Source organism: Cervus canadensis, chromosome 14, assembly GCF_019320065.1.
Source record: "Cervus canadensis isolate Bull #8, Minnesota chromosome 14, ASM1932006v1, whole genome shotgun sequence".
Taxonomy (NCBI): Eukaryota; Metazoa; Chordata; class Mammalia; order Artiodactyla; family Cervidae; genus Cervus; species Cervus canadensis.
In genome coordinates this window covers 12,880,893-12,904,298 of record NC_057399.1, presented here as the reverse complement: position 1 = coordinate 12,904,298, position 23,406 = coordinate 12,880,893, and the positions used below count along the sequence as shown (strand labels likewise).

Sequence of the window (23,406 nt, the reverse complement as noted above, 5' to 3'; positions counted from 1 at the left end):
TTAGAGCAATTTAGGAGGAGTCTACCCCACACACTCTGTGTGGGTTCCAAGTTTGGTGCTCTCTTTAGAATGTCCAATTCTCTGATTGGCAAGTTAATCTTTTAAATAGGTATGAATCTGGAAGGCGGTATAAACAAATGTTTAATTTGGGAATTTACTAACCAACAGGAAATTCTGTTCTTAAATGTTAGCCAGGGAAGCTATATATGATGTTCACAGAAACTAACTCTGCTTTTTACATATTTATGTATTGATATAGAAATAAATTACATTCAACTATACAAACAGTAAAATATTTCTAATCATACTGTAGTGTATTAAGGCATGCAATGAAAAAACTGAGAGGTCTAGGGATATCAAAGGTAATGTTCCATTATCATTAGCCTGAAGCACACAGACCTGAGATACTTGGTAATGACCTGACTGCAAACATCCTTCAGAATTTTATCATGTGGTGCAAATCTGACCTTGTGATCTATTAAAAGTTAACTGTAGCCAGTGGTGTTTAACTGGTACACTTGAGGATTAGTATCATCAAAGTGTAGTTAGAATAAGACTAAACAGACCTAAGTCTTTTGAAAGGGGGGAATAAATTGGCAAAGACAAAATCCTGACAGAGTAGTCTAAGGGCCTCAGTTTCCTGTTAACAGAAAGCCCGTGGAGTCCAGCGGCTTTCTAGGACGGCTCTCTTCCAGGCAGTGACGCAGGACCCAGGGCTGCCATCACCACGGCAGGAGAGCGAGCGGCATGGCCTCCCCGCGTGGTCCCTTGGTCAGAAGCAGCCGCATGGGACTCGCTGCCTACAGTAGTAGGTAGGGAGGCGGGAGAGAATGCACAGGTACTGAATGAGCAGTAAATGACTCTGTACTGTAAGGCAGAACAAGTTTTGAGACATTCACAGTTCAAATGCAAACATTCTTTCAAGTATGGTAGGAAACAGGGACACAGTCAGGGACCCTGATTGGTCACTTTTCTGAATGCTTCTGTCACGGGAGTACTTAAGGCAAAGGACTACTTCCTGCTAGGGGGAGAACTGGGTTCTATTACTTAGCCTTACTTAGTTTTTTTTGGCATTCTATTTCCACTTTCAGCATGTAATAATATATAAGCAGATGGCTTTACTCTCTTCCTTTTTTAGTCAAAGGAAAGCAATTACACAAACATGTATGGAAAATGATGAGCTCCTCTTTCCATATTACGTGGACAAGTCAGACATAACGTACTGTAGCTAATGTGAACAAATCTGCCCAACTATCTTCTGTATCTTATGGTTGACACAAATAGAAAGAACTCTAGATACCCACTCAATGTAACTTAACTGTTCAATGAAATTATACCATGCACACATGTGTCTACTACACTCAAGCTGTCTTCTTGGCCTTTTTAAAGATATAAATATGGACCACATGAGTTATAAAGCAAGTTGCTTTTGTGTTTCTAAGTTGTTCACACAAACACAGAAACAAAATCTGAATCACTGCCTCAAAGTCAAGTCTGGCTGCTCGGAGCTCAGGAGCTCTATCTTCCTGCTGGAAGTCCCCCACATCCCTCCCTCCAGACATGACGCCTACCCTTCCCTAACACAGTAACACCAAACACAACCCAATGTTTTAAGTGTACATCATACATTTATTACCAACAACCCTCTCAACTCCAAAATTGGGCACAGGGATTAAAAATAAAAATTCATTGCACTACTTAGTAAAGCATTACTAGTAACTTTCATAAAAAATGTACAAACTTTGTTAAAAATTTATCAAGCCTTCAAATGATTTGGTTACAGATATTTATAATACGTACATTTAAAACTATATGTTAACTGATACAATGGAGTATGATTTGAGGAAATGACTCAGCAAATGATTCCAAAATACACCCCTGTGAGCTTTCCATAATCTGAAACAAACAGCAAAATGAGGTAACCAAATGTACCAACAGGGGGAAAATAGCTTTCTAATAAAGGCCTAAAGATATCTGTGAAAAATATTCTCATGAATTGGTAGATCTCATTTAAAATATTATAAGAGGCCCAAATATAAGAATCTTAACAAATCACATTTCAGAGAGTGTATAAAATCTAAATAGGCTTTCACATTTTCTAGATTTTGCTCGAAAAAATTCAGGACAGAAAACCCTAATGAGATCTTGATACCTGGAGGCCTTGTTTTTCATTTTTTTCTTTTTGGGGAAGAGGGGGTGCTAAAAACAAACAAAGGTGGTATTTCATGCAAAGGAAAACAAAAAAACACAGCAGAGTTAAGGTGGTAAAGCCAATATTGTTTTAGGAGAAAAGGGGAAGAAGGCAAGAAACCATCTGCCTGCTATCTGGTGCATCACCTAAGGAGTCCACAGCTGGGTACAAATCAACCGTTCTTTCTCTGCTGCTAGCCACATGGTTGCTAACTGTGGCTAGGCTGAGCTGGTTCGGAACACATGCATGTACGCTCCTAACACACACTAACTACTTAATAAGCAAATCTGCACACATCTCTAAGAGCCCCATGCGAAGAAGAGACATTCCCAAAGAGAGATCAGCCACAAGAGTGCAACAATTCTGGATTTTACCAAAATAGACCCTGCTGCCTCCTAAATTGCCAACGGCCTCTCAAAAATTTAATGGAAAAGGGGTAGTATGACAAGAATTCACCATCCCAGGGAGGGGAGAGAGCTACTCTTCCTAGTCATTAGTACAGTGTGCCTTGTTAATTAGTATCTATATAAATTAGAAAAAGTGCTTTACTTGCATGCTTCAATAAAATGAATACTGAGTGTAGTAATGTTATGTTAGATCTGTACAGATATAAATTTTTTGCAGCTATATAAAAGAGTCTATGTATAAGATGGGCTTTTGCCATTTTAAACATGATTTTTTAATTAAAAAAAATAAAGATTAAACTATACGTGATTTGTAATGTAGTTGATTATTACGCCAATAATTTTGGTCTTTAACACACTTTATTCATTATGAACAGGTAGGGAATACTCTAATGATTTAAAAGTAACATGTGCATTTTACCACTGTTTAGATGTATTTCTGATGCACTGACAAATACAGGGACAAACAAACTATGCAAAATCCTACTTGTAGGACGAGATAGAGGCAACAGTGTCTGGAAAAGGGCAAAATTGTGCTTCTGTGTGAATTGACTTTACTGAACTCTAAGCTGTGATGAGCTTATAGTCTTCAAGGGAAGGCAAGGAGCATGGCAGTAACAAGGAGTTAACACTGTCTGAGCAGAAAACGGACACGGAGCCGACTGAACGCTGAGGCTGGCAGCAAGTCACTGCGGTCCTGACCCCAGACCTGCAGCTTGTGCTGCCGCAACGGAGCAAGGGGATCAACGGCAGGAAGAGGCAGACGGCGGTGAGGACACTGGAGGAATGAGAGGGGAATCCAAACATTGCTGGAAAAGATGACTTTAAACAATCTGAATTACGCTCAAGGAACCTATCAAAAAAAGAAAGACCCACGCAGCTATGTATTCTTTTCAGAGCAACTAAATGCAGGTCCATTCCTGTTTGACAGCATTGTTTTTTACACAAAAATCAAATCTTCATTTATACTGCAAGTATTCTGGACACCTGTTATATTAATTTTTTTCTCATTCAACAAAACAGAAAAGTGATAAAACATCAAAGCACACCAGGTCTAGGGAACTAGAGCCGTCACAGCACTTGATCCATCCTGGAAATGAGGATTTCAGTGAGAAGCACGTTTACTGAGGGGCGGAAGAACTAGATAACTTTCAGAATTGGAGCTTGGCAGAACAGAAATATAGTCTTCTTCAAACAATTTAGTTGCCTATGGGAGCCTGAACAAATAACATATCAGAAGTCAAGCTGAGTTAACAGATTTTTTTTCTGGTGGAAGCAGAGGAGGTGACACTTCATGGGACCAGTGGTATTCTTAGAAATATATTACTCAAATATCTTCAGAATAGACTACAAACCTAAACATTAAAAGAAAAAAAAAAAAAATCACAAGCACTTCCGGCTAAGAAGCTTACTGAAAATGTAAAGGAAAACCAAGAGAGTATCAACATTCAAATCACTGATTGAAATGCTAATATTGCTAACTGATGATGTATGATATTGCACCTTCTTTTGGAAACAGCAAGTTGGAGATTTAAAAATTTCTTTTTCACGACAAAATCAAAATTTCAGGTTCATGGAGTGAGAATCTATTACACTTTTTCCTTAAGTGACCCAGTTGGGACCACCAACGAAGAGAAGGTGACAGCTGCCTGAAGCAAAGGAAGAAGGCTTTTCTCATTCCATTCACTGGGAGGGGAGGGGGTGGAGTATTCGATGCTTATAGTTGATGCACCTTAGCGATCAGTGTGCAACAGCAAACACAAGGGGAAAAACCAGTGTACAGTACTAGTGCTGTTTAAATAACACACCAGAGTATACATTGCAGCATAATTAAAACTACACACACATTCTTGGTACATGCTGGTATATAGGATCTCATACACACGTTAGCTACCATGCCCGCACACAAGTAGTTTCACACATTCTCTCTCTCACGCACAGATACATTTACCATCAACAGTCACACGCTGCACTCATTTCCACTCACAGTTTCTGAAGGCTCTATATAAGGTAGATTGCTATATCATCTGGAGCTACCACTTTTTATGAAAGCACATGCTAAAAGATCACGTCCACTGTAATCTTGCAGCAACACTCGGAATGATCACACAAAAACCAGGGAATGTTAGTGCACACACAAAATTAAGCTAAAGAAAAAGTCTTTGGAGTTCCAATCACACGGTTAGTATAACAATCCCATAATTGTGAAGACTAATTGTAAGCTTTTATAGTTGATTAAGTCACACAGTGCAAAGAAAGGTCCATTGACCCTTTTGGTAAAGGGAGGCCGGGAGCCACACAGACTGAGTTCAATGGACAGTCCGTATATACATGTGATGAGGAACACCCAAACTGAATTTGTGCTCTTAGGCTGGTCATTCTGAATCCCGATGCACTTCTGAAGCATCAGCTCGGCAGATTGGGCAAGTACGATTTGCCTAAAACATAGAAAAGAGCACTTGTCTGAATTTTGACTTACATAGTGAAACATATTAAAAGCAACAGAACTATTTTACTTTCCACATAGTTTTTACATTCTTTGTTACGTTAAGAAAGTACAATCATTTAATCTCTTAAAAATACTCCACAAATCTCTAAAACAATAATAGCCTATGAATAATTCTTTATTTGCTTTGTTTTAACACAGACAAGACTATCCATCACCACTTCAGACAACTGTAGTCACTGGCTTAAAATTAAAACTCCATCTCAACAAATGCCACTACCATTCGTGTGCTGCTAAAGTCAGAAACAGAACCAACACCTGCTCTCTTACGTTCTACAAAGCATTTTTTATCAAATGCTCTCATTTCTACATCATGATAGCTCTCAAGTCAAGTACTCTTCTTTTCATCCAGCTTCTACTATTTGTTCTCCATCTGGCCCAGTACATCCTTATTTCATCAACCTCCTCTATTACCTTCTTCAAAGAGTGGCCGTGATCTTTCTAAAACATGCTTTCGGGATCCAGTCCAAACTCTCGCACACTTCACAGTGACTTCGCAAAAAGCTGACTCCTGGTTTTACCTCTGAATCCCCTTCTCTTGCTACTCTCCCCCACACTCTAGCCATCAGCCACATGGAACCCATGTCTTTCTGGTCATGCTGTTCTCACATGTCAGGGCTACGCATATATAGTAAGTTCGTTTTCTAAAAAGCTTAGACTCTTTACCTTTAGGATTCAGTTTGGACAAAACTGGGTACTCTTAATCTGTGCTCACATGGAAGACTGATTCTATTTTAACTCATCTGTCTTCCTCACCAACTGTCAAATTATCTAGGCCAGTATTATCATCTCCTACTCAGAATAATCTAAAACAAAGCAACCCTAAAGTTGACTTAAATTATTTTACTGTATCACATTTTTATCCTACTATTAAAAAAAAATTCTTTTTGGCCACACCCGACGGCATGTGTGACTTTAGCTCTCCAACCAGGGACTGAACCTGCGCCCCCTGCATTGGAAGGCAGTCTTAACCCCAGATTGCCAGTGAAGTCCCTTTATCCTACTATTAAAAAAAGAAGAAGAAAAGAAGAAGTCCCTGAAATAATTTCACCCTGGCATACTATCAGAATTTGTGTCTTTGGAATTTACCCTCCCATATACACAAAGGAGAAAATGGTCAGAATTATGAAAGCTGTGTTTCAATTTAAGCACCCTCCACCAAACCATGGACGTACTCTACATGAAACTACGGTCAGTAAGAGAAAATTCAATGTCATTCTTTTCAGATGCCATCATTTTACCTTAAGCCATTTGTCGACACACTTGGCATGGAACTCATGGTTACAGGGTAAAACTCTAAGTAGCTGCCTTGACTCAAAATCACACATGCATACTACACACCTGAAATAAACCAGAAAGATTGTTTAACCATAAAACCAAGTAGTTTCTATTTTGTTACATCTATCGAAACCATAAAGCCACTTACTATCTCACTTATCAAAATACCATTTAAATTTTAAGACTAAAATAGTCATCTCACATATCAAAATACCATCTAAATTTTAAAACTAAAATAATCTATCAAATACCTTAAGAAAAGCATGATGTTAAACATTTAATAAGAGTGCTTTGTTTTGCTTAGTGAGAGATCATCAAGAAAATATCTGGTTTAACATCCAAGCTAGCCTTAATACTGAAGATACTATTATATTCAACAGTGTTGAAACAGCTGAATATTCATATGCAAAAGAATGCAGTTGGACTCCTACCTCACACAATATATGAAATTAACTAAAAAATGAAAAACCTAAATATAAGAGCTAAAAACTATTAAACTCTTAAAGAAAATACAAGTGTAGATCTTCACGACCTTGGAATAGGCAGTTCAGTTCAGTTCAGTCGCTCAGTCGTGTCCGACTCTCTGTGACCCCATGGACTGCAGCACATCAGGTCTCCCTGTCCATCACCAACTCCTGGAGTTTACTCAAGCTCATGTCCATTGAGTCGGTGATGCCATCCAACTATCTCATCTTCTGTCGTCCCCATCTCCTCCTGCCTTCAATCTTTCCCAGTATCAGGGTCTTTTCAAATGAGTCAGTTCAGATCAGGTGGCCAAAGTATTGGAGTTTCAGCTTCAGCATCAGTTCTTCCAGTGAATATTCAGGACCGATCTCCTTTAGGATGGATGGGTTGGATCTCCTTGCAGTCCAAGGGACTCTCAAGAGTCTTCTCCAACACCACAGTTCAAAAACATCAGTTCTTTGGCCCTCAGCTTTCTTTATGGTCCAACACTGACATCCGTACATGACTACTGGAAAAACCATAACCTTGACTAGACGGACCTTTGTTGGCAAAGTAATGTCTCTGCTTTTTAATAAGCTTTCTAGGTTGGTCGTAACTTTCCTTCCAAGGAGCAAGCGTCTTTTAATTTCATGGCTGCAGTCACCATCTGCAGTGATTTTGGAGCCCAAAAAAATAAAGTCAGCCACTGTTTCCCCATCTACTTGCCATGAAGTGATGGGACCTGATGCCATGATCTTAGTTTGAGCTTTAAACCAACTTTTTCACTCTCCTCTTTCATTTTCATCAAAAGGCTTTTTTTAGTTCCTCTTCACTTTCTGCCATAAGGGTGGTGTCATCTGCATATCTGAGGTTATTGATATTTCTCCCAGCAATCTTGATTCCAGCTTGTGCTTCATCCTGCCCAGCATTTCTCATGGTGTACTCTGCATATAAGTTAAACAAGCAGGGTGACAATATACAGCCTTGATGTACTCCTTTCCCGATTTGGAATTGGTCTGTTGTTCCACGTCCAGTTCTAAGTGTTCCTTCCTGACCTGCATACAAATTTCTCAGGAGGCAGGTCAGGTGGTCTGGTATTCCCATCTCTTGAAGAATTTTCCACTTTGTTGTGATCCACACAGTCAAAGGCTTTCGTGTAGTCAATAAAGCAGAAGTAAATGGTTTTCTGGAACTCTCTTGCTTTTTCAATGATCCTGAGGATGTTGGCAATTTGATCTCTGGTTCCTCTGCCTTTTCTAAATCCAGCTTGACCATCTGGAAGTTCACAGTTCATGTACTGTTGAAGCCTGGCTTGGAGAACTTTGAGCATTACTTTACTAGCGTGTGAGATGAGTGCAACTGTGAGGTAGTCTGAGCATTCTTTGGCATTGCCTTTCTTTGATATTGGAATGAAAATTGACCTTTTCCAGTCCTGTGGCCAATGCTGAGTTTTCCAAACTTGTTGGCATACTGAGTGCAGCACTTTCACAGTATGTTCTTTGAGGATTTGAAATAGCTCAGCTGGAATTCCATCACCTCCACTAGCTTTGTTCGTAGAGATGCTTCCTAAGACCCTCCTGACTTCACATTCCAGGATGTCTGGCTCTAGGTGAGTGATCACACCACTGTGATTATCTGGGTCGTGAAGATTGTTTTTGTATATTTTTCTGTGTATTCCTGCCACCTCTTCTTAATATCTTCTGCTTCTGTTAGGTCCCTACCATTTCTGTCCTTTATTGAGTCCATCTATGCATGAAATATTCCCTTGGTATCTCTAATTTTCTTGAAGAGATCTCTAGTCTTCCCCATTCTATTGTTTTCCTCTATTTCTTTACATTGGTCACTGAGGAAGGCTTTCTTATCTCTCCTTACTATTCTTTGGAACTCTGCATTTGAATAGGCAATGGTTTCTTAAACATGATATCAAAAGCGTTAAGAAACAACAACCAAAAAAGGCAGATAAATTACCTTTATCCTTTAAAATAAAGGGGGGTACTAAAGATGCTTTATAAATCTAAAGTGAAAAGACAACTAACTCACAGAATTAAAGATATTTTTGAAAATCATGTGTCTTACAAGGACCTATACATATAAAATATAAATAACTCCTACAACTCAATAAAGGCAACCCAATTAAAAAACAAAGAATGTGAATACACATTTCTCCAAAGAAGATACATAAATGGCCAGTAAGTATAGTAAGAGCTCAACATCACTAGCCCAGCTGGAAAATGAAAACCAAAACCTCAAGAGATAACACTTCACTCCCACTAGGGCTGCTAGAATCAAAAGACAGACAATAACAAGCTTTGGTGAGGATGTGGAGAAAAGGAAACTTCTGTACGCTGCTGGTGGGAATGTAAAATGGTGTAGCCCATGAGGAATGAAATGATACAAGCTACAATATGGTGGTCCTTGAAAACATTATGCTAAATCAAAGAAGCCAGACCCAAAAGACCCCATGTTATATTGGTTCCATTTATATGAAATGTTCAGAACAGGCCAATCTATGGAGATAAAAGTAAATTAGTGGGGGGCTGAGTCAGGGCTTTAGAGGGTTGGGGAAAAATGGGGAGTGGCTATTAATTGATAAAGTATTTCTACTGGGGGTGATGAAAATGATATCAATTTGACTGTGATGATGGTTGGAAAACTTATTAATATACTAAAAACCACTGGATTGTACACTTTAAATGTGAGCTATATCTCAGTAGAGTTGCTATTAAGAAAGATGCTATAATAAGCAGAATCTTTAGGTAAACCTCTCAAATTTTACAGGTATGAGACTTTTCGATCTAATATAAAACATTCTAGAGTTAAAAACCGTGAAGATTTCTAGGCAACATAAAAGTCCAGAACAGCACTGTCTAGAACCTTCTCAGGTGATAGAAATGCCATACGCCTACATCGTCTGAATCAGCGTCACTGGCAAGTGCAACTAAAAATTTTAACTTTAACAGCTATCTTATTGGACAGCACAAGCCTAGACTATGAAAACTGTCCTTACTTACCTTCATCAAGTTATCTTTGACTTTCAAGCTTTTATTTCATGAAGGTGGAAAGGAAGTTTAATACAGAAAGATGTCAGAAAAATGTACTTACAAAGTCTGTTCTGACTGGTGGTTGTTAGGATTGAACCGGTAAGAAGGAAGCTGTTCAATGTCTGCTTTAGTCAGTCCTCGAGGCTTGGCCTCTCCCAGCCGCTCTGCCAGGTTTAACAGGGCCTACAGAGGGAAAGACAGACACGTCTGCATATCCTTCTTTGAGTTTTATCTTCACACACATTTATTTTTTTAAAACTAGCTTTATTATGGAAAAAATTTAAATATATACTGAAGTATAAAAATAGTATAAAGAAATTACTTCCATATGCCTATTACCCAGGCTCAACAGGTCATGGCTAATTTTATTTCATTTTTCACTGTCCACTCCTACACCCACATTATTTTGAAAGAAATCTAAAACATGGTATTTCACCGGTAAGATAGTTCTGCTTTTATGTCTAAGGCAGTCCGTCAACCTCAGCATTTTGGACACTTGAGGCTTGGGTAAAGTTTTGTTGTGGGGGGTTGTCCTATGCACAGTCGGATGTTTAGCAGTGATCCAGGCCTCTACACTATCTGCAGTGGCTCAGCATTGAAGGATCTGCCTGCAACGCAGGAGCTGCAGGAGACCTGGGTTCGATCCCTGGTTCGGGAAGATCCCCTGGAGGAGGGAATGGCAACCCACTCCAGTGTTCCTGCCTGGAGAATCCCATGGACAGAGGAGCCTGGCGAGGAGGATCGCCAAGAGTGAGATACGACTGAAGCAACTCAGCACACGTGCCAGACTTTGCTAAGTATCTTTTTTTTAAAATTTGATTTAGTCTTTTTTATTTTTTTTTCCATTTATTTTAATTAGTTGGAGGCTAATTATTTTACAACATTGTGGTGGTTTTGTCATACATTGACATGAATCAGCCATGGATTTACATGTGTTCCCCATCCCGATCCCCCCTCCCGCCTCCCTCTCCATCCCATCCCTCTGGGTCTTCCCAGTGCACCAGCCCTGAGCACTTGTCTCATGCATCCAACCTGGGCTGGTGAAAAAATATGGAACGCTTCACGAATTTGCATGTCATCCTTGCGCAGGGGCCATGCTAATCTTCTCTGTATCGTTCCAATTTTAGTATATGTGCTGCCGAAGCAAGCACTGGTAAATACCTTTTAAGGGATAAAACTGTCCCCAGGTTGAGAACCACCAGCACTTTAAAAACTAAAAGACTATTTAAAATATAACAAGAGTAACATCATTATACTCTCCAAACTAGTAATTCCTTAATGTTAAGTATCTTTGATTGTTTCAATTATTTTCAATACTCTTTGAAATAGTTTGTTCAAATTAGGATCCAAATAAACCTGTTACCATTGCCTGATGTCTCAAGTATGTATTTTTACTCTTATATTTGTTAAAGAAACCAGGTCAACGGCCTGTAGAAGTTCCCAGTCTGAGTTTTGCTGACTGAACCTCCCCACACCAATTCCTGTGGTTTAATACATTCCTTGTCCCCTCTACTTTCTATAATTTGGAAGGTTTTATTATTTCCATCCTACGGCTCAGCACGTCTTGTTTTTATGTTAGTTAGCACTGATGGAACACTGCCTAGGATCCATTAATTCATTAAAAATTGTAATATTCTATTACTCTTTCTTCATTTATTAAATAAAATGCTTCTTATATTGATCAACTGCCTCATATCAAACTATACTTAGTTGCCATAATTTATATGAAATAGGAAGGATAAGATCAACGAATTTATTTTCTATTGTTTTTTTTTGAAGAATCACTCATGAACTCATGGATTTTAACTCAGGTGGTAAGTTTCAACACATTATAACTATTATGTTAATTGATTTTACCCTAGTCTCTCCATTTTCCTGGTTTTCCATAGTTTTAACCGCTCCTTTGCTTTCTACAATCAGGCAGCCACATACAGGTCGCTTGCCCCCCACCCCCTTTTTTAAGGCTTCTACTGGTTAAGAGAATAGGTGACATGGTTAAGAGCACAGGTGACAAAGAAACAGTGATGGACAATGAGAGGAAGAAGTCCAACTTTCCGCAGACTCAACAGTCAATGCTGTGGCCACTGCTGCTCCTTCTGGTGCCACCTTGTTCGGAGAAGCGGGTCACCCAGAGACCCTTTTCCCAGGCCCCACGCGTGCCCCTCAGTGTCCCTGAATGCTAAATAGATGGTAACTTGTTACATTTTATCAATGCTGACTACAATTAGCTATAAAATTTATGATACAGGTGATATATCTTTTATACCTCTATTTTATATTCTATAGGACACTTAGGTCAACTAATACAATTTATGACTACTACGTTAAGGCCTTATTGGATGGAGTAAAATGATACTGAGCCCTCAACAAATCTACATGATCAGAAGGCAAGACAACTGAAGGCAGGACATACTAATTATGCAAAGTTTTATAACACCTATGAAGGCAAAAAGGAGAGAGAGACTCATACAGACCTGGGAATAGACCAGAAATGCCTTTCATAGAGGCAGCATTAGCTGGGTCTTGAAAGACAGCCATGTGCAAGGATCAGGCAAAGTTCTTAAGGAGAAGAATCAAGGGGAGTAAAGGCACTGAAGCAAGGATGTAGAGGAGAGACTCCAAACAATGAGTACTCGGGGACGGGGAGTGCGGGGGGCATGCACACCATCAAGTAAAGCCACAAACAGCAAGTCCTTTCTTGACTGGGTTAAAGTACGACTTTGCAGAAGATTAAACACAGTCAAACCCAACTACAATTTAGAGAGACTCTAATGCCGCACGCAAAATATTTTTCTTTTTTTTTTTTTTCAAAATATTTTTCTTTTACTGGGATGGTATCACTGTTTTTACCACTGATATGTATATGATCTGTTTTCTGTCTTGCTTTCAGCAATATGACTTATGATAATTTTAGTACAGAATACCAAAAAGATAACCAACTCCTTTTCTTACTACTCTGTTCAAAACTAGCATGAACAGTGTAGAAACATAAAATTATTATAGCCCATTTCTCAAGAAATCTGAGAATGGAATCCAAACGACACTGCTGTGTGACTGTACATGCAGAAAGTAACACAGCAGCATTTTAAAATGACAGAAGAAGATAGCATTTGGCCTGACTTCTTCCACATGCACTGGAAAGGGGGGAGGGATGCTCTAAGACTATGTCTATGTGTCTTTCCTCTCTGTACCCAGATTCCATTTACCTAAAAACAAACAACAAAAAATCTGTTCCAATACTTATATTGTATAGAGACTGAGTGAGGGTGGGGTAAGCAGCAGCTAGCCCACAGTACCAAAACAAAGTCACAGTCACTCACATTCAACATTTCCAAACCCAAATATGTCTTCCAACCCTTTTTGTCCATTCTACTCCAGACCTCAAATAATATAACAATGTCAACATCATCTAAATTAAGTGGTATTGTCTATCTGTCCTGGCACCTTGGAGTCAGCCCTCTTCACAAGCTATCGCAGTCCTTTTGGAGAGCATCTTCTCTTGCAACCCCCCACTCACAATCCTGACACTACCATAAACCATTCAATGATCAAATCCTGTTGATTCTAGTGTTAAAATGTCTTTCAAAGTGTATTCTTTTCTACCTCAAGTTTTCAAAGTTCAGAACTTGCATGGTTTTATAATTGACTATCTGGTAAAAATTGGTTACCCCGCCACCAACTCTGAACCACTTCATCTATTTTTTCATGCTACTAATTCTGACTCTTTAAGATAGCAATCTGATCGATAAACACCAAAATATTTAGTGGTTCCTTCCTCCCACAATATTCAAAATTATGTTCATTCCGTACAAGAGCAAGCACAGGGCACTCAAATACAACCAGTTGAGTTTTTCAATCAAATCTCCATTTTCTCCCCTCACTTTAGCCAGATATTATGTTCTTCCTCAAGAATATTCAGCATTTCCCTGCCTCAATCTTAGGCATGAAAAAGCTTTCCCATCCCTCAGGAACTGACTCTTCACACTTCTGCAGCTGCAAAATGTTTTCAGAACATCCAGTCATAATTCATCATTTTCTCACAGGAATTGTACGTAATTCTAATACAGAACACCAGTCTATCTTGTTATCGTAACTGTGTGGTACATGTTGAAATAATTTTTGACATATTTGTATCTTGAAATATACAATGGATTTACCTAGTGTTTAATTAGATGAATGAGCTGAGTAGTACAGTATTTTTATGCATAAAAACTCCCCAAATCAACTCACAGTTCAGCTACTAACCTCGTAATTTTCTACTTCTCCGTCTTCCACATCCAATTCAAAGCTGAAAGTTGGGCCCACTGCAGGTGGCACTGGAAGCATTGATCTGCAGGGAAAATAACCAACACAAGCACTGATACATTAATGCATTGTATCAATGGACAGGATGAGAAGAACAAGGCCAGTGCTACAGGGATAAAGAATGATCAGTGTTGATCAGTGACTACCCTTTAAAGAATCTGATTTTACTAGCAATAAACAATTAAAAACTGACATTAAAAGAATATCATTTGCAACAGAATTAAAAAAAACATGAAATATTACAGATGAATTTAACAAAACATGTGCAAGACCTATAAAATAAAAACTGTAAAAATACTGCTAGGATAAATTTGAAAAGGAAGTAAAGAGAGAAATATACCATATAAGTAGGTCAGAAGATTCAATAAAGATGTCAATTCTCTTCCAAAACTCATCTATAGATTTCACATAATCCCACCAAATTCCAGCTTTTTTAAAGTAGAAACTGATTTGCTGCTTTTAAAATTTATATGGACATGCAAAAGACTTTAAATAAAATCAGTTTAAGAACAAAATTGGGAGATTTATAGTATTTGATTTTAAGATAATAAACCTACAATTTTCAAAATAGTATGACATAGGCACGTGGCCCTCTGGTATAAAAACAACATTCCCTAGCCTTTCTAGAAGGACTTAGAGACGTGGGTCTAGATTCTAACCAACAGGACGTCGGCAGGAGTCATACATGCAACTTCTAGGAATTATTCTTGAGAGGAAGCAGGTAGGCAGAGAGATTCAGTTTCATTTTTGCTAGCTAGAATGTGGATGTGACGGCCAGAGCCTGAGAAGTCATTTTATATCATTCAGAGGAAGCCATAAAATTTTGAGGATGGTAGACCCATTCCTCAGAGTTATGGAGCTAACAAACCATGTCTGAATCACCTAATTCTAGACTTCACTGCACGAGAAAGATAAAAAGAACTATGATGCTTAACCCATGGGTGTTTCTGTTACAAACCCAGCCCTAGCAGAGTATTTCTAAGGCACAGATATAACCTCTCTCGCGCGTCCCTTGAGAGAAGTGGCAGCATCAGATGCTAGATGACCACGGAAAGGGCAGGTGAAGCCTGCCGTGAAAGAGGCCAGCGCCTTACACTTCTCTGCCTGACTTCTGCCGCACCCCGCCCCCACTGCTCCCCCGTCCTGCTCTTCTCTTTCAGCCTTAAATGGTCCCCCACCCCAACCTCTTAACATCAAATAAAAACAAGTATCTAACACACATAAAATTGTTCACAAAGGGAAGAGTATCTCAAGGGTGTCAAAATGCAGAACTCATTAAAAAACAAGACAGAACTTACAACACATATGGTAGTAAGCTGGGATGGTAGGGGGGAGGTGGCATGGGCTGCTGGGACCGGTATCTGCTGCGTCCGGTGAGCCTCCGAGGCATAAATGGAGGGTAAGGCTGTAGGGAAAGGATGTTCAGACAATTTAAGGTCATTCCACACCCAGAACTTTTTAAGGTGTTGAATAAAGTCTCTTCTTTTTTAAAAACCTAGAAAGTTATTTATTGCTCAAGGGTATTTAGTATTTCTTAAATGTTAACAAAGGTGCAACAACTAGTTTAAAATAAGAATACTCTTAGGTGTGCTTCTAAATACAATTTTCCAACTGACTGCAAGAATACATTTAAAATTCAAAACATGCAGAGTTATACTGAAGCAGAACTCAAGTTAGTTACCGAAGCAAGCAGTAAATTAATTAATAACAAATGAAAACTTACTACTCCATACGAAACCTCCTGATGCAAAGGATCATGTGTCAGGAACTGCAAAGGAGCCGATGGAGGTAATGTCGGGGGATGGGCAGATGGCGGGTAAGTAAAACCTCCCACAGGAAGATGTTCTCCTAAGAGTTCCACTTCGTTTTCTATCCTTTGCAGAGGCTGAAGGGCGGGGCGGGGGAAGCAAACTAATGTAAGTGTTCAGATCAATAGACTGCATCTTATAACAAAAATCAAAAAATGAAAATAAAAAAAACCAAAGAATTCTTTCGGGTCATGCATTTTCTGATGTTCACATCAATCTAAATTCATACAAGTGGACATATAGCCTACAGTAAAATCTTACTGCCTTTAACTGAATTTCAATAAGAAAATCTCTCAAACATGTTGTTAAACATTTCCACTATTCACTAAAGGATACATTTCTTTCACTATTTGAACTTTCCCTTAAAAATGATGTAGAGAAAGACAAAAAGTCACGTCGTGCGCCAGTTACATGAAAGATGAAGTTACTGAAGTCATGGCAGAGTGAACGGCATCAACTGCAGACACAACCTTTAACAGACGAAACCCAAGACGGTGTATATGCTGTGAATGAGAGCGCGGGCTAACCAGGACAGGACACTGCAGGCGGTTATTTTACAGCAGAAAGCTTACGGGCTTTGGCGTTAGACAAACTCAGGGCTGTAAATGATGAGCCCTGTGGCTATCACAGAAATTACTCGCTCTGAACCTCAATACTGTCATCTGCAGAGCTGACATGTTCACAGCCTATGTTGCCACTCCGCCCAATCTTTCTTTAAAAAATAGCCTGAGATAAAATTCACATACTATAGAAGTCACCCTGCTAAGGGGTACAATTCAGTGGATTTCAGTATATTCACAAGAGGTGTACAATCATCACCACTACCTAATTTCCCTCAGTCCTTCCCAAGTTCTAGACAACTGCTAATGTACTTTATATTTCTATACATTTGCTTATTTTGGACATCTAATGTATATATGGAATCACACAGGATGTGGCCCTTGTATCCGCTTCTTTCACTTAGCATGTTTTCAGGGTTCATCCATCTTGTAGTTTGTATATTAGTACTTTGTTCTTTTTAGAGTGGAATAATAATCTACTGGATAGATATACCATGCCTTGTTTATCCATTCATCAGTCAATGGACATCTGGAATGTTTCCACTTATGGCTATTAGGAATAATGTTGCTATGAACATCTGTGTACACATTTTGGGGCTGATGTTTTCAATCTGATCTCTTGGGAACATGTATTCTTAAATGTTAGTCTAACTTCTTCCCACAGTTAAGAGAACAGCAACACATTATCCAAATAGAAGTAACTGCTAACAGTTACTCTGGAAGCTTATGTATGCTTGTATAATGGCTAAATTTAGTTTTAACCTTGAATTCTCAGGTACTGGAAGCTTCCTAAGGAACATCCTGGCATGAATCCTGTCCTGATTCTAATAAAAGATTTTCTTGTGGGAGTCGTTTCAACTTTTCAGATTAGCCAAACTTCTGTCATAATTGGCTTCTAGTTTTCAGGAAAGCAGCCACGTAAGCTCGTATCTCACCTCTTCCTGAGACCAAGCATGATGTATAAATCCTGAGTAAAGCATGGTCAGGCTCTGTTAGGGTAAACCATCGAGCTCCATTCACAAGGCCGTTTCCACTCTAACCATTTCCATACGTTCTTTCCCTTATTCTCCTTTAATCATGGTTCAGATGTTCAACTTGGCCTGTCTAGAAAACAATGGGGCCTTCTTCCAGTGTGTTTGCCCCCACTGATCCCTCCAGCCCCTGGAAATATTATGCCTCTCAGCTATATTCCAGCTCCAGGACAGAGTGAACTATGCTAACAGAGGATCTCATCTACTTTTCATCAGAACACAGTATAAAACCAGCCTCTGGAAAAAAACAATTGAGGTTCAAAGGATTACTTACTTGCCTAAATGAATATAAATATTATTCTAACAAGTATAAACATTTTTATAGTATTTTCATTTTCCCATTTTAGAAATGTATGAAAGGAAAAACTAGAACTGTGGGTTTTTTTTTTCCAGATTCAATTTCCAAAGGATTGCAGATACAAAAGAATTTGATTAGACAAGTTTCATATAAAATAACTAGAAAAACTTAATAAACCAAGGTAACTGTAGGTAACTGTACCTATGTGTGGGGATTCTTAGTTCTTTTAAGAACCAGGAAAGTGTCAAAGTTACAATTTTTAAATGATAACAACTTAAACATCAACTAAATTAATCTTTTAGTTCTAAATCTTCTGTAAAAGTTACAGACATAAGAGAAGAGACACCTACCGATCGTGACTGCTGTGTCTGGAAAGGGACAAACTGGCTCGGAGGCGGCAGATGAGGGGGGTGGTGAGGAGAGAGGGGAGGGTGTAAGACGAACGGGTCACTGGGGATAAGCGGGGGGAAGGCAGCGTACGGCACTGGCAGGTGCTGGACAGAACACGCCTGGAGCATCTGTAAGAGAAGTCATCGTTCTCTGCTGAGAGGGTCAGAACACATTACTTAATGTCTTAATAACCTGTAGTAACAATGAGATACGTGCACATGTTTGCATTTATTAGTAAAATAAATGGTAACTAGTAATTATTCTGGATTTTACATAGTTCTTATAAATCAGTCAAAACACCTATCTTTTGCTTAAGCTTTTGTAGCACATATGAAAATGAAGGGAAAGTGCCACAGAGAAGGAATCTCTTCCCGCTTGGCTTAAAATGTAGCAGACATTACTACTTTCCAAGAAGCTGTCCTTTTCAATCTTGTAGATTTTTTTATTTCTAAGAGCCCAATTCACAACTAAATGCTTTATGATCTCTCAATATTTTAGTTTGCTAATTTAGCACATTGGTTCTATAATCTATTAATGAGAAACCATGCATGGGTAAATTAATGTTAAATTGGTGTTAGTATTTGTATGTATGTGTTTGTTTTAATCTCAAATTCAGACAGGATTATTAGGATTATATTAAGATTTAGCAAAGTGCTTTACTTTGAAGACTGTATTGACCTTAGACAAGTCATTTAAATTCTCTGGTTTTCAGCTACCTATTTTTCAAATAAGGGGTTGAACTAGGGAGTGGTAAAGGATAAAGTATAAGCTTATAAGAGGCAGAAAGAAGTGAGTGTGAACTCCTGTTTTCTCATGCTAATTGCTTCTATGATATTAAGCAAACCATTTTCAATTTCATCATTTAGAAAATGAGGGTACTATTTTCATCACAGGCTTCCTATGGTATGGAATAAGTAAGCCTAAGCAACTCAAAGTGCTTATTAAAAACCCAGCAAGTGCCGAGACTATTAATGTTGATCACGAAATTCTGAGACTTTATTACTAATCAGTTCAATATCCTATGTTAAAACCTGAAGGACAATCTTTATTAAGGTTTAATTTTAAACAGTGCAGACATGTGAAGGAACATGATTTGACCTTCAAAGAATGTTAAAATATGTGTAAATTAATTAGTGTAAAAACATATCAAGTTTGAAAGCTAATTCTACTGAACTGTTACTGTACAGGTGCAACTGAGATTTCTGTTGCAATAAAACTGCATTTTTTTACTCGAAGGTGAAAGCCCCCAGCCTCTCGGGTTTGGTTTATAGCGTATTTAGCCGCTCCGCAGAAGACTGCGCACTCACGGGGGGAGGCACGCTGCAGACGGGGAGGTGCTGCCCGCTGAAGACCACGGAGCACCCCGGGACCTGCTGTGCGCTGCAGGCGGGGATGTGCTGGCCCGTGCAGAGCGGGATCCCGTGGGGCGCGACGGTGGTCACCGTGTAAGACACAGGGACGCTGCCCTGATGGAGCTGTCAGAGAAGAGACGGAACGCCGAGAAGAGAGGGTGAGTCTGGGTGAGCTCTTACAGTCGGGATAAAGCATCAGTCATTAAAAACGAAAATCTGGGCATTTACTGATTCTGCTCTTAGCTGCACAGATTGTTTACAATGTACCTCTGCAACAGTTTCAACCAAAATATTCTTTTTACTGTAGAGAAAAGCTGTTTCAGGAGCAGTATATGATATCCACTGAACTGGGCCTGACTCAAAAAAACTTGAAAAGTCCACCAGGAGAATAATAACTCTTCAAGCCTGCTCTATAGAGCAGAAAATTTTTCTAAGGAGGAAATCTGGAAAAAAGAAACATGTCTGCTAATAACCTGCTCACATTCAACAGGAGGGAAAAAACCATTTGTTTAATTGCAACTAGTGAAATATTAAGTATCGTTTTTAAAAAGTTAAATAATTCCCTTCTCCCCTGGTCAGTTTTATTCCCATCTTATCTATCTGGAAGCAAACAACGTTTAAAAATATGTCCTCCTCTATCATTCTCCATGAGCATATAAACATATGCATGAACTACTGTCAAGCTTGTTTTTGTTCTTAATAGAAATGAGAGATTACCCTGCAACTTACTTTTTCCAATAAATATTGTAGATATCTCTTGAAGGAAATTAAAGCCAATTCATTCTTTTTGACACTAACAAGATATTTCAAATACACTCATCACTTTAACACAATCCTATCATTCATATACTAAAGGACTTTATGTTGTATTCACCTTTTTTACCAATACAAATTAACAACCATAAAAAACATCACTGAACATATATCCTTATACATTAGTTTCATTTATTTCACAGGGATTACTGGGTAAAGAAAGGGGTGAATGTATTTTAAACTTTAGCAAAAGTCTGGATGGATTAAATCACAATCCCAATAGTAGTAACATGACTCTCAGCACCTCCACTCAAGGCAGATGCACCATATTTGCATAACAAGCATGCTTGCTTGTTATACAAATACTACAATGGGGGGCGGGGGAACCAGTATCTACCGGGCTTACTTTATTATTTTTTAAATATATTTATTTGTTTGTTTTTCAGCTTGTCTATTTTATTTATTTTTCCATTTATTGTTATTAGTTGGAGGCTAATTACTTTACAATATTGTATATTGTAGTGGTTTTTGCCATACATTGACATGAATCAGCCACGGATTTACATGTGTTCCCCATCCTGAAGCCCTCTCCCACCTCCCTCCCCATCCCATCCCTCTGGGTCTTCCCAGTGCACCAGCCCCGAGCATTTGTCTCATGCATCCAACCTGGACTGGCGATCTGTTTCACACTTGATAATATGCATGTTTCAATGCTGTTCTCTCAGATCATCCCACCCTCGCCTTCTCCCATAGAATCCAAAAGTCTGTTCTATACATCTGTGTCTCTTTTTCTGTCTTGCATATAGGGTTATCATTACCATCTTTCTAAATACCATATATATGCTTTAGTATACTGTATTGGTGTTTATCTTTCTGGCTTACTTCACTCTGTATAATAGGCTCCAGTTTCATCCATCTCATTAGAACTGGTTCAAATGAATTCTTTTTAATGGCTGAGTAATATTCCATTGTGTATATGTACCACAGCTTCCTTATCCATTCATCTGCTGATGGGCATCTAGGTTGCTTCCATGTCCTGGCTATTATAAACAGTGCTGCGATGAACCAGGCTTACTTTAAATTTGTATTTCTCAGATTAGAGAAGTTGAACATCTTTTTAATATGTTTATTAATCATCTAGATTTCCTTTTATGTAAATCATCTATATCCTTTGTTCACTGCCCACTTTCTGTAAGGCTGTCCATTCATATTAACTTAAGAGTTTGGCTTTTTACTTAGAAAGACATGTAATATTTTCTCAGTCTATTATTTCTCTGTTGATAAATCTTTTATTTAATGGTAATTCAACATTCCCCTTTCCTCTAAACTGAACTACCTCTTTCTTTCTATTCAGTAACTCCCCAAACATCCCTGGATCTATTTTGTGTCAAATTTGTATTGTCTCAATTATAGTCTCTTACTAGAAAAGTCAGTATCTAGTAAGACAAGTTCTTCTCATTACCATACTTTCTTCTCATTTTATTTTTGGGCCATTTTTATACATTTATTCTTACATAAATAACCTCAAATAATTTTATTCAGTTTCAAAATCCACTGGAATCCTAATTTATATTAACTGTATGTTATTTTACAAAGAACAATTTTATATTAAGTCTTTTTGTTAGACTATCCTGTCACTACATGATCACTACTATAGTACTATACCTCCAAGAAATTAGGTTTCTTCATAAATAATACCACTTACTAAATTTATTATTCAAAATTCTTTTGTGAAGTTTGGAGGCTTTGTTATATTGCTGATAGGTTATTTTTGTCTATTTCCATACCAAATGGTTAATTATTCTGGCAAAAATGCCTCATACAGCTTTATAATTAGTCCTAATAATTGGAAGAGCTATTCTGCCCAACTTGTTCTACTTCAGAATTAGACACCAAAAGTTCTCTTAATTGGCTTAAAGCACATTGTTGGGTCCCACACCTGATAAGTCTGGTGTATAGTTTCAGAATCTGCGTTTTTAATAAATGTCCAGGTCCTGCTGCTACTGATCAGCTAATTCAAGACATATTTTGAGAACCACCTAGACTCAGAGACCCGAGACCAAAGTGCTAGTTGGCCAGCTGTTTCACTGCGGGCCAGAAAAGTAAGTATTTTGAGTCTGTGGGCCACCCCGGCTCCTGCACAAAGCGCCCACAAGTGACAGATGAGCAGACAGCAAAGCTGTGTTCCGACAGAGCTCCACGGAAACAGTCGGCAGCAGTTTGCTTTTCCTGCTCCAGATAATCCCTGGCCCTTTAAAAGGCCGCAGAAATCATGGAATCAGTTTCTCAAGTAACACCAAAAACTTACTGGAAATTTACTTGGAATATACTAATTCTACGTATGTGAGCTCTGAAAGCAGACAGTTTTTACAAGTTTGGATCTTTCAAGCCAAATATCTATTTAGACAGTTTTGTAATCAAAAAGGACTTGAACATCTTTTGTTAAGACTCTTAACTTCCTTCATGCTATTCTGATTTCAGTTGTACTTTCTTATTTGCATATTTAATATAGAGAATTTCAAACATGCTCAATGTATGTATAGTATAATGTACTATGCATATATACTATGCACATAGTATAATGTACAGTATATGAACCCCTGTATCTATCACATAGCTCCAAAACCACAAGACCACATATCCAATCCACTCCTATCAACTCCTCCCTTTGTATACTTTGTTGAATTCTACAAACCTATCGCTTCACAAATATTTCAGTACTTATTTCTAAAAGACAACACTTAAAATAACCACCACAGCCAACATCAACATATCTTAACGAAAAGTTCCTTAAAAAAAAAAAAAAAGAAGTCAGTGTTCAAAACTTCAATTGTATCATCAATGTTATAAATGATTTTTTTTAACTTTTTTTTTTCTGTTTCTCAATCAGTATCCAAGAATGGTTTACATACTGCAAACAAAAACAATGTCTTTTTAAATTTATAGTTGCCACTTTCATCTCTTCTCCTTACCCTCAATGCTCCAGCTTCTATGTTGAAAAAACTGGGTTGTTTAGTATGTTTTTTTTTTTAATTATGCTGACTA

General features: G+C 38.3%; 1 protein-coding gene and 1 non-coding gene across 11 annotated transcripts in view; both read right to left on the bottom strand.

Moving 5' to 3' along the window:
* Positions 1–1,608: 1,608 nt before the first annotated feature.
* RNF38 (ring finger protein 38) overlaps positions 1,609–23,406 on the bottom strand; it is a 119,725-nt gene continuing 97,927 nt past the window's right edge. For all 10 annotated transcript variants that reach the window (XM_043486589.1, XM_043486597.1, XM_043486594.1 and 7 more), the window contains 8 exons: positions 19,564–19,731; positions 18,217–18,384; positions 15,893–16,054; positions 15,468–15,574; positions 14,110–14,194; positions 9,926–10,047; positions 6,343–6,442; positions 1,609–5,033 (listed from right to left, as the gene is read on the bottom strand). In XM_043486589.1, coding sequence (XP_043342524.1) covers positions 4,971–5,033; positions 6,343–6,442; positions 9,926–10,047; positions 14,110–14,194; positions 15,468–15,574; positions 15,893–16,054; positions 18,217–18,384; positions 19,564–19,731 — 975 coding nt within the window. In that variant the 3' untranslated portion in view covers positions 1,609–4,970. The remainder of the gene's footprint in view (positions 5,034–6,342; positions 6,443–9,925; positions 10,048–14,109; positions 14,195–15,467; positions 15,575–15,892; positions 16,055–18,216; positions 18,385–19,563; positions 19,732–23,406) is intronic.
* LOC122453420 lies at positions 10,909–11,015 on the bottom strand. Its single transcript, XR_006273044.1, has one exon. It is a non-coding gene; the product is annotated as a U6 spliceosomal RNA (small nuclear RNA).